Below are 12,974 nucleotides of genomic sequence, written 5' to 3' on the forward strand. Positions count from 1 at the left end.
AACGTTCACTCACGCTGCGCCTACATCTCATTGGTGTGTAAGAAGCCTGAATTTTTACTCGTTTATATTGTTACCGCGAAAAGACGATGACGAGCTACTGTGTGGAGAACGAACAGCGAGCTTCGTCAACCTCTTTGTGTGCCCTATTCAGGAACCACGGAACCTCGTCGTCGGCTTTTCACAATAACAATGTCAACTGCAGCGGCAAGTGCGCTAATATACGACACCACTTGTTGCGTTCGATGACCTGCGCAGCGGAATCTCTGCTCACGGCCCAAATCCGCAGCTTTCAACAATCCCCATCTCACTAGCTCACACCCATAACACACCGAATCCGACATCTAATTCAAAGCATTACTACGAACGGAAGCACTTCAAAGAATTTTCCTTGTGACAACAGCTCAAAAGTGGAGACTTCCCGAATCAGACACCGCTCACTTTAAAGCCGTTGAGTACGCCGATCAATGCCGGGTTGCCGCTAGCCGAGGCTGCTCGGAATAATCGACGCCAGACTGAATTCTATCACCACACAATGATTCATTGTGTGCCGCATGCAAAAGAGTCACTGAACGCCCGAGAACAGCACTTCGCAATCACGTCCGTCGCCAATACACTACACAGCTTTTTCCCTTCGAAACAAGTAAGCAGCGCAAGTAAATAACGCAGTGTTTTTCAAAGTAGGCATTAGCGTTTGACAGTTTCGACTTTCTACCTAATGATAATTATAAGAAAAATAAAAAAGAAATGAGAAAAAAAATCGCCAAGCCGGGAGTCGAACCTAGGCCCTTTGTAAAATGAACACACAGGCGCGCGCTTCATGCCACTCAGCCAGGACGCGAGGCGGACGGATACATCCTTCTTGTTTTTTGCAGCGGACTGCTTTCGTACCTTTGGCAGCGTTGACAGCTATGTATGAAACGGAGTATACCAATGTGGGAAGCTCAGAAGTCCACCATGTTGCTCACTGTACCCACGCTAAAGGTCAAGCTTTTCTGGCCGATGACCAAACGAGAGTGTTTGCCACGACCGAACTGGGCACTGGTCATTTCTTAACAAAGAAAGAGCTGTGGTTAGAGCTACGGTTTGAACTATGAAACCTGGGACCAACTAGAAGATACGAAATACTGATCCGAGCTTGGGGAATGCAAGAAGAAAAAAGTTACATCAAGCTACATCATGCCCGCAAATCACTGCCTTCAGCCTCACTTGTGCTGAGCTGACTTGTACAAGACGTCATTTTGGTCGCATGAAATAATTGTGTGACGAGAGGGGTTGGTAAATTATTGGCGTCAAGTTCATGACTGTTGAAGCCACTAGGCCTTGACGTCCTCATATGAGGACAAACTGCATTTTTCGTTTTCTGCAAGTGCGCAGGAAATCTGTTTTTTTTTGTTGTTGTTGTTCCCTTCGTGATGAAATAGGCTAGTAAAAAACATTCCTGCACAATACTAGAAATTCATGGTTGAGAGAGTGAACACAGCACAGAGTGGATCATTAACTATACCTTATTTTCCAGTGTTCCAGGTACCGCTTCAAGTGGCGGATGCTGATGATTTCCTTCCTCGCAGCATTATTCTCTGGCAAGCTGTCATCATGACCCTCGGTACCTGAGGGCAAACAAACAAAAAATAAGGGAGGAAAATAGATTTGTGGAACCTCTTCTCGTCTGTCCCCTCGAAAATGAAGCATACTCTGATGTTTGCCATCGCAAGGCTGAAAGGTTCATAGTTAGCAGCAGCCATCAGCAACGCTAATGCCAGCACGCAGCATAAGTTGCTCGTAAATAAGAGAAGCCATTAGCTGGTAACATGGTTGATGGCGTAAAGTACGCGAGTGTTACTGCAGTCGAGAAAAGGAACGAAAATGGAGAAACTGTTGCATTCAAGAATAAAAATTTCTCTCCCAAGTTCGCCATGGTGTATTCAGCCGACAGTAGCACTGTTGTATTTCGCGTACACAACAAGAAACGCGCATTAGATTCACTTGAAAAGCAATAGCTGCTGTCCTTCCTCGCCTTCATGCCACCAGCTGTAGCCATCTCATGTGGTAAGCCTACAGCGAAACTTCGAGAAAAAAAAAAACGTTCGCCGGGTACCCGCCGGTTTTCTGATGGGTACAAGATTTCCCCCGGCTTGCTAAAGCCAACTTGTGGGCTTTACCGCACGTATGAACGAGTGGGCTACCGCACGTGTGAAGGAGTGGGCTTTACCGCACGTGTGAACGAGTGGGCTTTACCGCACGGCGGGCGCTATGGCCCAACAAATTTTGCCAATATCGCGCTAAAAATACATGCGCTTTCGAAAACCTTCCAGGCAGAGCAGTCCCTCCAGTGCTGTGTACGTCATCGAAATAGGCAAAATTTGCTGTGCGATAGCACCGAGGGCACCAGCTTTCGAAATTCTAAAAATTGATGTGGACATTACGGTGGGCTACACGCCTCTCAATAATCAAGGAGCCTAACACTAATATTTAAAAAGTTAACTATTCAATGTCAGTTAACCAGCCTGCTGGTTAGCGCATGTAAGCTATATTCTTATGAACTGCGTCGCTTACAATGCTATGCCGAGAAAAGTTTTAAAAACTGTTTAAAGTTTTAGATGAAAGACATTGTATACGTACTGAAGAAGTCAAATGTCTTCGAAAAACCAAGAAATATGGGAGAAGGATTTTATTTATTTATTTCATAATACTGCAGGCCACTACTTGGCCTAAGCACTTTATATATATATATATATATATATATATATATATATATATATATATATATATATATATAATTCGGAGGTCGTGGGTTCGGATCCCACCGGCGGCAGTGGTTGTTTTTTTTCTGCTTTTCTAATCAATTAGCTTTAAGCGATGACATGTTCAGTAATATTCTAAATTGATCAACACCACAAAATAAATAAATTAATTTTAAAAAAAAATCCCCTGTGCCCCTTGGTTTCTAGCCGCCGCGGTGGCTCAGTGGCTATGGTGCTCGGCTGCTGACCCAAAAGACGCGGGTTCGATCCCGGCCGCGGCGGCTAGAATTTCTTTGGAGGAGAAATTCTAGAGGCCCGTGTACTGTGCGATGTCAGTGCACGTTAAAGAACCACAGGTGGTCGGAATTTCCGGAGCCCTCCACTACGGCGTCTCTCATAGCCTTAGTCGCTTTGGGACGTTAAACCCCATAAACCAAACCAAACCCTTGGTTTCTGTGGCTGTTGGCTTCTTTCATATATATATATATATATATATAGCGAAGTATACGCTTCGTTAAAGGAAACATATTTATTCCACTCGACGTTTCGATCGGACGACCGATCTTCTTCTGAAGAAGATCGGTCTTCCGATCGAAACGTCGAGTCGAATAAATATGCTTCCTTTAGCGAAGCGTATACTGCGCTATATATATATATATATATATATATATATATATATATATATATATATACAGGGTGTTTTTTTTTAGAAGGTCCAAAACTTTTAAAAAAGGTAAACTGCTTTAGATTTATTTTAGCCCTGGGGCTATACTGGAGGCTACGGCGGGCGCCAGGCAAGAGGAAAACTGTTTTAATTAGTTCGCTTATTAACTAAATATATTAATTAGCGTTTCTAATTTTTGTTTTAGGGGATATGTTGTATTCGCAGAATTGGAGATCGTCCTCTAAACAGTCCAACCAAGAAAAAACAATTTTAATTAAAAATTTTTCACGTACGTTACGAGGCGCGAAAAAATCACTCTGGTAGGCATCTTCACACCGTAACGCAGCGGCGGGAGCGCCTCTGACGTAGTTCACTCCGCCCTGCGCTTTGCGTCAAGCGTCCCGGACTGGCGGCCTGCGCTATCGCTGCTTATCTCGCTTCGCTCCGCGGCCTCACGGAATGCCGCGCTGGAAGAAAAACGCATTGACACAAAGTGCAGGGCGGAGCGAGCGCTCACAGACGCTGTGTTACAGTGTGAAGCTGCCTACCAGGGAGACTTTTTCTCGCTTCGTTACGCGCGCAAAAAATTTTTTCATGAAAATCTTTTTTCTTGGCTGGACTGTTTGGAAGATTATCTCCAATTCTGCTAATACAACATATCCCCTAAAATAAAAATTATAAAAGTTAATTAACGTAATCAGTTAATCAGCGAACTAATTAAAGTAGTTTGCCTCTTACCTGGTGTCCGCCGTAGCCCTCGGTATAGCCCCAGGGTTAAAATAAATCTAAAGGAATTTACCTTTCTTTAAAAATTTTGGACCTTCTAAAAAAAAACACCCTGTATATATATAGGTGTGCACAGCCGGCTGTACACGGACGTACGTTGATAGTCGGTTCGACATGACTGCAGTATGCAGCACCTACTGGAACAGGGACGGGACACACAATCGACAACACAAGTGCTACTTAAAACTTTTATGCAGAAAAACACTTGTAAGCTTAAGCAGCAGCGCCCCATCTCCGCACGATATCACATTCACAAAACGACCATGTGACAACCAGAATGTGCGAGCAAAAAATGCACCCCCCTCAAGGCAATGCAATACCGAACAAAGCGAAGAAACAAATAAACCAAATAAAAAGGCTAATAGACAACGGCAAAAGAAAATTTTCAAAGGACCAAACAAGAACGTGATAAAAGTAGTCATAGGCAGCGCTTATGTTATCGTCTGTCTCGTCGATCCCTGTTTCCGCTTATGCTGCGTACTAACGGCCGTACAATTATGAATATACCCTGCCTTAGGTGTTTTTTTTTTCCGTCTCGCTCTGTCTCTATTTGCCCTAACTGCATACTGATACATTTGTCGATGCTCGAAGCGTGTCCCACCAGGCATCAGGTCCAGGAGCACCGCCGCAATGCCGAAGGAGGAAGGAAACGTGGGCCGGAGACGGGGAGTAGGGGAAGTGAAGGAAAAACTGTATTCACATATTTACAATATTTACAAGAGCGGGACTGAGAATGGCTCTCAGTGGAAGGGCAACGTCTTCGTCAACCGTAGTCGACTGGAGCTAGCAGGCTTCTTTCGGCCACACTCACGGCCGAGTTAAATATCGTCCGGTTTCCCCAGATCCCTGGCTGGGGAAAAATGGTCGACGAGCACTGTCCAATCGGATGGACCGAAGGGGACCTCCTTGTTACCGCCCACGGCTGGGCAGGTGCGAGCTTGTCCACTCTGTCGCAGCTGGGTCGAAGAGAGGGGAAGATTGCTGACTCATCCAGCCCCGCGGGGAAAGGAATCTCCTGAAGTCTTTCAGCAGGGGAATGAACTTGCCTCCCCGCCGATTGCCCAGAACGCGAGTCGGGGACACAGAATTCTTCAATTATCCGCCAGCGTGACGGCGCCGCCAGGTCGCCTCCGCATTCACGGTGGTTGCTCGGACAATAGCTCCTGGGCCTCGCCTGCCTTCGTCGCCGCTGCACTCCGTTCAAGGAATTTCGCTGGGGTTTTGGCTGACAATGGCCTTTGACATCCCTGCCACACTAATCCGCTGAGGCTCGGAGGGGCATTCCAAGCTTCTCACTTCCCATGGTCGTCGCGAGGTTGTCGACCTTGGCGATTGTTCACGGTAGCGGCTTGATCGGGCCCACGTGGTCCGAAGTGGACACAGGTGTGACGGGAACACACAAAGAGAACCGTCATTTTTCATTTCTTGACTTGGTCAGTGACCCAATTTTCCTTTGTGAATAAATAACACAAAGGGAGTTAAAGGGGGGGGGGGGGGTAGAAACACAACAGCACGTCCGCCGCCCGAAGAGGTCTCGTAGTGGTTGCAGCCAACGCTGCTGCGCGCAGAGACCTGGAGTTGTGTCCGTTCGGCTTTTGGTCACAGCTGGGCCCAAAGGTTCTTCTTGCTTCGTTGACAACTGTAACGGTCTCAACCAGCAAGGTACACAGCCCAACAAGCAGAAAGCGCCAAACCGACTTCAAGAACTGCCAAGCTGTTTCGGTCAACAAAACCTCTTTAGAGAAAATGAGCTGTAGCGTGAAATTTACGTCCTCCTCCGAAAGTTGACATGTTTGACCAAACCAGAATACACAGAGCTTGTTTAGCCAAAAGGGAGGAAAATTTTCTAAAATTTTGGGGGGGTGCCGTAGCACGGTGTATGTCACAGAAAGCCACCGCCCGTGAGAGCACAAAGGGAAGGTGGAGCTGCTGAACACACATACAAACAGACAAAAATGATTCTCGCTAAAGCAAAAGAACAATACAAATTCGCATAGCGGAATAACGTCTGGGGAGTCATGAAAGGGCATTACACGGGAAAGCTTCGGCTGAGGCCATAAGCGTTTCCATTACCTCGCACTTTACTGCAACGCATGTAAACTGAGTCCCGCAATGCCAAGCTCCAAAATTTCACTCTCATTTCGCATAGGAGAGTGTAATGAACAAAAAGAAACAAAAGACGGGATTATTCCTCGAATCCGTCTGCAAACGGCGTTGCGATCAGAGGAATTTACTGCTTCCTATTCTTCAGCCGCCCCCTGCGCGGCCGCGGTCCGATAGCTACTCTAGCAGGTGCAAAATTACACAAGGCTAGGAACTTCAGCTTGGGACCCTGCACTGTTCTTCGTCCAAGTCTCGCGGTTCTGAAGTTTAGCTTACGCTCAGAAAGCAGAATGCGAGAAGGGAGCGCACGAGTGCGAATGCCGTGCCAGCGAATCTGCCTTTCTCGGAATGGGTTCGCGCGTTGCGTCCCCTTAGCTTGTGTTCCCTTCAAGCGGCGCGTGCGAACTCTTGAGCGCTGAGGTGCCAAATTGGGGCGGGTAACCGGTTGTCCGGTTTTCTGTGCAGCAGTCAACATGAGGCGCACTTTCCCCTTCATTAACTCTTCCCGTTTGGCCACCTCTATACGCTGCCGCTCCGTGGAAACCCTCGCTGTTGGTTTGCGGGGCGCGGCACTAGCCATCGCGGAACCGTCACAGGCAAAGTCGCTGGCGTTCGCCTCATCATCAGTTTGTAATCCAGCCTGCTCTGGCTCACTACCGTTATAGTTTATAAGGCTTACAGGGCCACGTTTGCCCTCTTCACCCGCGTGCTCTGCTGGCTCTGCGAATTCTGGAGCCTTCGAACTGGTAAGGACCTGCGCAGCATTATTTCCAAAACAAAGGCCTTTTTCTTTGGGCAGCATATCCAAGCGATTTGATAAAATCGAGGGATACTGCATAGGCAGGTTTTGGGAGACCGCTGCCTTGGTCAGACGCAGCTCGAGCGGGCTCTCGATCGCGACGCGGGCAATAAGTGGGTCGTGTTGGATACCCTTCCTATCCTTATACTGGCGGTACAGCAGGCCAGAACGGAGCTGGAAAGGTATGCTCTTTCGTGACACACCCATGTGACTTTGGTGACGCAAGTTGCGTAGAGATTGGTCTTTCTCTTGCTCAGCGGTGAACGTTTCTCTGTCCACACGAAGGAGTTCGAGAAAGCCATCTGAGTGGGGCAGCACTAGATTCGTATTCAGTTCCTCACCTAGCCCCAGCTCATCACTTGCGCCTGCTTCGGAAGACTCACTATAGCTTGCACTACTATCGGTGCTCTTTACCCCTGTGCTACAAGTGAGTAAGTCCTGTGCTGACTCGTCATTAGGTAACGCGGAGCCGTCACGGGTAAAGTCGCCGGCGTTCGCCTCATCGACAGTTTGCAATAAAGCCTGCTCTAGCTCATCAGCGTGAGAATTTAAAGGCTTCGGGCTTACAGGTTCAGGTTTGCCCTTTTCAACCACGTGCTCTGCTGGCGCCGCGACCTCACGAGCCTTCGAAATGGTAAGGACCTTCGCAGCGTTATCTCCAAAACAAAGGCCTTTTTCTTGGGGCAGCATATCCAAGCGATTAGGGAAAATCGAGGGATGCTGCTTAGGCAGGTTTTGGGAGATGGCTGCCTCGGTCAGACGCACCCCGAGCGGGCTCTCGATCGCGACGCAGGCAATTGGCAAAGACACGCAGTTTTCATTCATGATTTTAATTTCACTTCGCGCCGGAACCTCCTGATTTAATGTCGAATTCCTCTCGGCGCGCTTCGCCAGTAAAGTTTGCAACTCCAAACGCATTAAAGCAAGTTGCCTTTCATCGGCTTCCTTGAGACGAAGATATTCTTTTTCTATCCTGTCAGCCTCTTCCTTAGCGGCTTCCTTGCGGTAAAGGCGTTCTTTTTCAATCCTGTCGGCCTCCTCCTTGCGTTCCCTCTCAACCCTGTCGGCCTCTTCCTTAGCGTTCCTGATTCCCTCCTGAATGACTTCCCAAGTCTCCAAAATTTTGACTCCCTCCTTAGCACCACATTCCTTAATAGCCTCAATCAGCTGCGGCTTTCTGTGACTCTTCCTGGCCTCAATACCCAGCTTTTCACACAGCAACATCAACTCTGGCTTCTTTAGCTTGCTCAAATCCATGGCAATTCCCGAACGAGGACTTTCAAAAATAAGCTGCTACGTGAAATGCTTAAGCGAGCACGTGCAGAAAAACAATCTACAGGTAGTGATAAATTTCCAGAGTTATCAAGCCTGGCAGATTCTCAAAGAAAGTCAAGCGCTCACCACTGCCGAAGCCAGGACCAAGCGTGGAAGATCCCGCCGCTGCCAACCAGTTGATACATTTGTCGATGCTCGAAGCGTGTCCCACCAGGCATCAGGTCCAGGAGCACCGCCGCAATGCCGAAGGAGGAAGGAAACGTGGGCCGGAGACGGGGAGTAGGGGAAGTGAAGGAAAAACTGTATTCACATATTTACAATATTTACAAGAGCGGGACTGAGAATGGCTCTCAGTGGAAGGGCAACGTCTTCGTCAACCGTAGTCGACTGGAGCTAGCAGGCTTCTTTCGGCCACACTCACGGCCGAGTTAAATATCGTCCGGTTTCCCCAGATCCCTGGCTGGGGAAAAATGGTCGACGAGCACTGTCCAATCGGATGGACCGAAGGGGACCTCCTTGTTACCGCCCACGGCTGGGCAGGTGCGAGCTTGTCCACTCTGTCGCAGCTGGGTCGAAGAGAGGGGAAGATTGCTGACTCATCCAGCCCCGCGGGGAAAGGAATCTCCTGAAGTCTTTCAGCAGGGGAATGAACTTGCCTCCCCGCCGATTGCCCAGAACGCGAGTCGGGGACACAGAATTCTTCAATTATCCGCCAGCGTGACGGCGCCGCCAGGTCGCCTCCGCATTCACGGTGGTTGCTCGGACAATAGCTCCTGGGCCTCGCCTGCCTTCGTCGCCGCTGCACTCCGTTCAAGGAATTTCGCTGGGGTTTTGGCTGACAATGGCCTTTGACATCCCTGCCACACTAATCCGCTGAGGCTCGGAGGGGCATTCCAAGCTTCTCACTTCCCATGGTCGTCGCGAGGTTGTCGACCTTGGCGATTGTTCACGGTAGCGGCTTGATCGGGCCCACGTGGTCCGAAGTGGACACAGGTGTGACGGGAACACACAAAGAGAACCGTCATTTTTCATTTCTTGACTTGGTCAGTGACCCAATTTTCCTTTGTGAATAAATAACACAAAGGGAGTTAAAGGGGGGGGGGGGGGTAGAAACACAACAATACTCTGCCGATATACTCAGCACAGTGTTAAAACTTGACGTTTGGTTTGAGGTTTTTACTCACCGGTGTTGTTCTGCTCCTGGGACTTGTCTGCAAAAAGGTACATGTACCCAGCGGGAGCGTGCTTCAGTGGAGTCACCGTGTGGTAAACGCCACTCGGGATCTGAAACGCGCAACGAATGCACACTGAGCTTTTGAACAAATAAGATTTGGCTCGTTTACACAAACCCGATAGAACCGGCATCATCATCTGGCCTAAAGGATCGTACCTATAGAAGCTGCTCTGGCTCGGCAATTGCTCGTTTAGTCCTGCTACCTGAGCGAACCATATGCGGACGTTCGCTTTTGTTTCAGGTTAGTCGCGATCGCAACAGCGCCCAGCGACGAGAAGGAGAGAGCGAGGGTTCAAACGCTGCCACGGTCTGTAAGGCAGGCCTGCAAAACTGGTTCTTGCTGCTTCTTTCACGTCTTGCTGGGCCATATGCTCGACTCATGGCGTCAACGGCGCTTGCATGCACCTTGACGAGCAGGTCGAGCGAGACAACTCACCTTTACCTATCGTATGCCCTACTGCTAGCTTTACCAGACCCACTAGAGCGTATGGGAACAACATCTAGCCAGAAAGACGGCAAGAAAGCATACTAAGTTGGAGAGTGAGGAGATCAGTGAGGCAGTATCCAATGCTTTTGCACTTATATTTTACTTTATATTTCTTTTTGAGCTAAAGAAATATAAAGTACATAAGAGGTAACAAAGCTTGAATACGTAAATGTCTCAGAAAGACGCCAGCAGAAAGCTAAGGTAGGACAAACTCGAAATAACCGCATAGGCATTCTCCTCGCCGAACGCTTCACTGTTTTGTGCACCGCGGCGGCTTTCTGGGCAGACCAAGCTCAAACAGGAACAAACGTTTTAATAAACACATTAGTGTTGCCATAACTTGCAGCGCACTACTAGGCTAAATTAAAACACGAACATGCATTTACCTTATTCCTCGAGTGTTCCGTGCGACATCGGTATCTACCTGCTTTACAAAAGTACTTACATAACGCAGAGCCCTTTAAGTAGGTACAAGAATCATGCTAGCTGCTCGCTGCTGTCATAAGGAGAGAGACTTTGTTTTGCTTATAGGCGATGTCGTGGTCTCTTCTGGATGAAGCTGCTAACGATGTGAGTCTGGAAACCGCACCAACGACCCACGACCTTCTGTCTATTCCTTTGCGTTGGACAAGTGTAATCAATAATTAAAATAGTAATGGATTTTTACAAGAGAACGCCGAGGTGTGCACAGCGAGCTCCGTATTAATTTCGACCCCACAGGGTTTTTTACCCTGAACCGATATTTCACTGCAGGGGAATTTTTGCATTTCGCCTTCATCAAAAAGCCGAGGGCATGCCCGGTGCCGGCCTCACGACCATTCGCTCAGTAGCATTAGTAGATAACTGAAATAAGCTATCGGAATTAGTAATCGGAACAGATATCCTTGAGTCTGTTTTGCGACGCGCTGCGGTGTCGCAACCTGTGCTTCACGAATAAAAAAAAAACGTGCTTTACCGGCTAAGGTAGTGAAAACAACTTGTATCAAATGCAACTAGGTTCATATGATAACGTTTCACAGTCATCGTTTGAAATTGTCTCGTGGTGTTTCGTCGGGTAAGATATGCTGCAGCAGCTTTCACACGCAAGTAGGGGTTTTCCAAAAGTTTAATGGGAAAAAAAATAACGCATGTATTTCGAGAGCTGGTTTTATTTTTGCACAGTTACGCTAAGTGTAGGACAAAAGCGTTTTGAGATGAACCCGCCAGAAAAAGTGGTGAGCTCAGAACAAGCGTCCTGTTTACCTCAGCAAAAAATTAAAAAAAAAATCAAACAACTCGCAGGAAAGCAGAGGTGCGGCGTAAATATTGGTAAGTGTTCCTACCGAAGCGGTAAAAACAGAACTACTGAAATCTTGGGTATGGTAGCGATGGACAGCAAGGTCCGCATGAAAAAGAACGAGTTCATTACCAACTCGCCGCGGGAGGAGGTACGGTAGTTGCTACAACTGGCTGAAGCCAGAGGAGTATGCGACATAGTGTCGTGTCGGCGGACGCTATATCGTATGACGTAGCCTTGTAGGGGTAAATGAAGTAGGCAATATCCGTCACAACGGATCGCAAAATAGCCCTCCGTGTTGACGGCTATGCTTGTGCAATGTAGTCACCTCTTCTCCTCCATTGATCTCATTCTTCTTTCTTTCGCTAGGTGGCGCTAGGTCCTTGCCAGCGGTAAATATCCAGCGGTAGTGTTCCTGTATATGCTAGCCAGCGGCAAGATAACAAAACCGTGCTGGACAGAGTAAATGTACTTGGCTGCTAGCCTGACACTGTCGTTCTCGCAGTGCCGTGAGTACAACTATAAACGTTGTCATGAGTATAGTACTAAGGCGGCAAGAAATAATTAGCGCTCTGCAATCGTGGTAATAAAAAGGTGTCACACATGGTCGGAATACAGTACTAAAGCAGGGTCTGCTCGATTTGTCTACTTGCGCCAAAATGCTGGTTTGGGACCTCTGTTACAAAAATATTGTCTTGGCCGCTTGCCTACTTGTTGGCTACTTTTGAAACCTGTGTGAAGTCCGATTAATAGGATTATTAAGGCGGAAGCCTTTAATGTCTCATCGTTGTAAGCAGCAGTTGTCGACAGAAATGTCACGCTTTTCAATTGGTCGAAACGGTCGTGACGTCACAGTGCGCGAATTTCAAACGGGGCCAATTGTACTTTGGCTAGTAACCATGCAACCAATTGAAGGGATCGTATAGTGATGCTGCAAGTAAGTGGGACTGAGCTAAGTTAATTGCTTAATTACCCAATTAGCCTAATTAACTTTTCTAGTCAGGCCATATAAATGAATAAAACCGAGTAGGAAATCGGCCGAGCTTGGGAATCGAACCCCGGTCTTCGGAGTGCGAGACGAGCATGCTACCACTCCGCCATGCCAGCTCGATGGTTTGGAATGAACAAAGGCGCGTCTAGTGAGTACGGTGTCTTCGCTCACTCCCATCCTCCTCCCTTCCCTTCCGGCGAGGTTTAGGTGTCCACCGAGATATGAGAGACATATACATTTCCTTTCCTCAAAAACCAATTTACCGACGAGCGACGTAGAACCGAATAGGCGATGGCGTTCTATGGACTCCTGGAAGCGTTGCAAGACGTTGTCGCGTTGCAAGATGTTGTCGCGTTCCACTCTTAGAGGCGAAGCTTAACATCTTAACCACACATCAGTGACCGCACTTGAGGTCAAAAAAGTGCCCCCATGAATTTTCAAGGGTGTCCACCGAGATATGTGAGACAGTTACTGCGTAATTTCCTTTCCTCAAATACAATTTTCATTTTCTTCATTACGGGCCATCTTTGTCTTTCTTCTTTCACTCCCACTTCCTCCCTTCCTCTAGGGTGCGGTTCAGGTGTCCACCAAGATGACAGAGAATTACTGCGCCATTTC

The 12,974-nt window shown here is 48.0% G+C and overlaps 1 protein-coding gene across 1 annotated transcript in view; it reads right to left on the reverse strand.

Moving 5' to 3' along the window:
* The window catches only part of GC (gamma-glutamyl carboxylase), a 52,472-nt gene that overhangs the window by 8,268 nt on the left and 31,230 nt on the right, over positions 1-12,974 (reverse strand). Inside the window, exons 11-12 of the mRNA XM_089577309.1 lie at positions 9,553-9,652; positions 1,505-1,607 (exon numbers count right to left, since the gene is read on the reverse strand). Coding sequence (XP_089433435.1) covers positions 1,505-1,607; positions 9,553-9,652 — 203 coding nt within the window. The remainder of the gene's footprint in view (positions 1-1,504; positions 1,608-9,552; positions 9,653-12,974) is intronic.

This window comes from Amblyomma mixtum, chromosome 3, assembly GCF_055824585.1.
Source record: "Amblyomma mixtum isolate Tamu chromosome 3, ASM5582458v1, whole genome shotgun sequence".
Classification (NCBI taxonomy): domain Eukaryota; kingdom Metazoa; phylum Arthropoda; class Arachnida; order Ixodida; family Ixodidae; genus Amblyomma; species Amblyomma mixtum.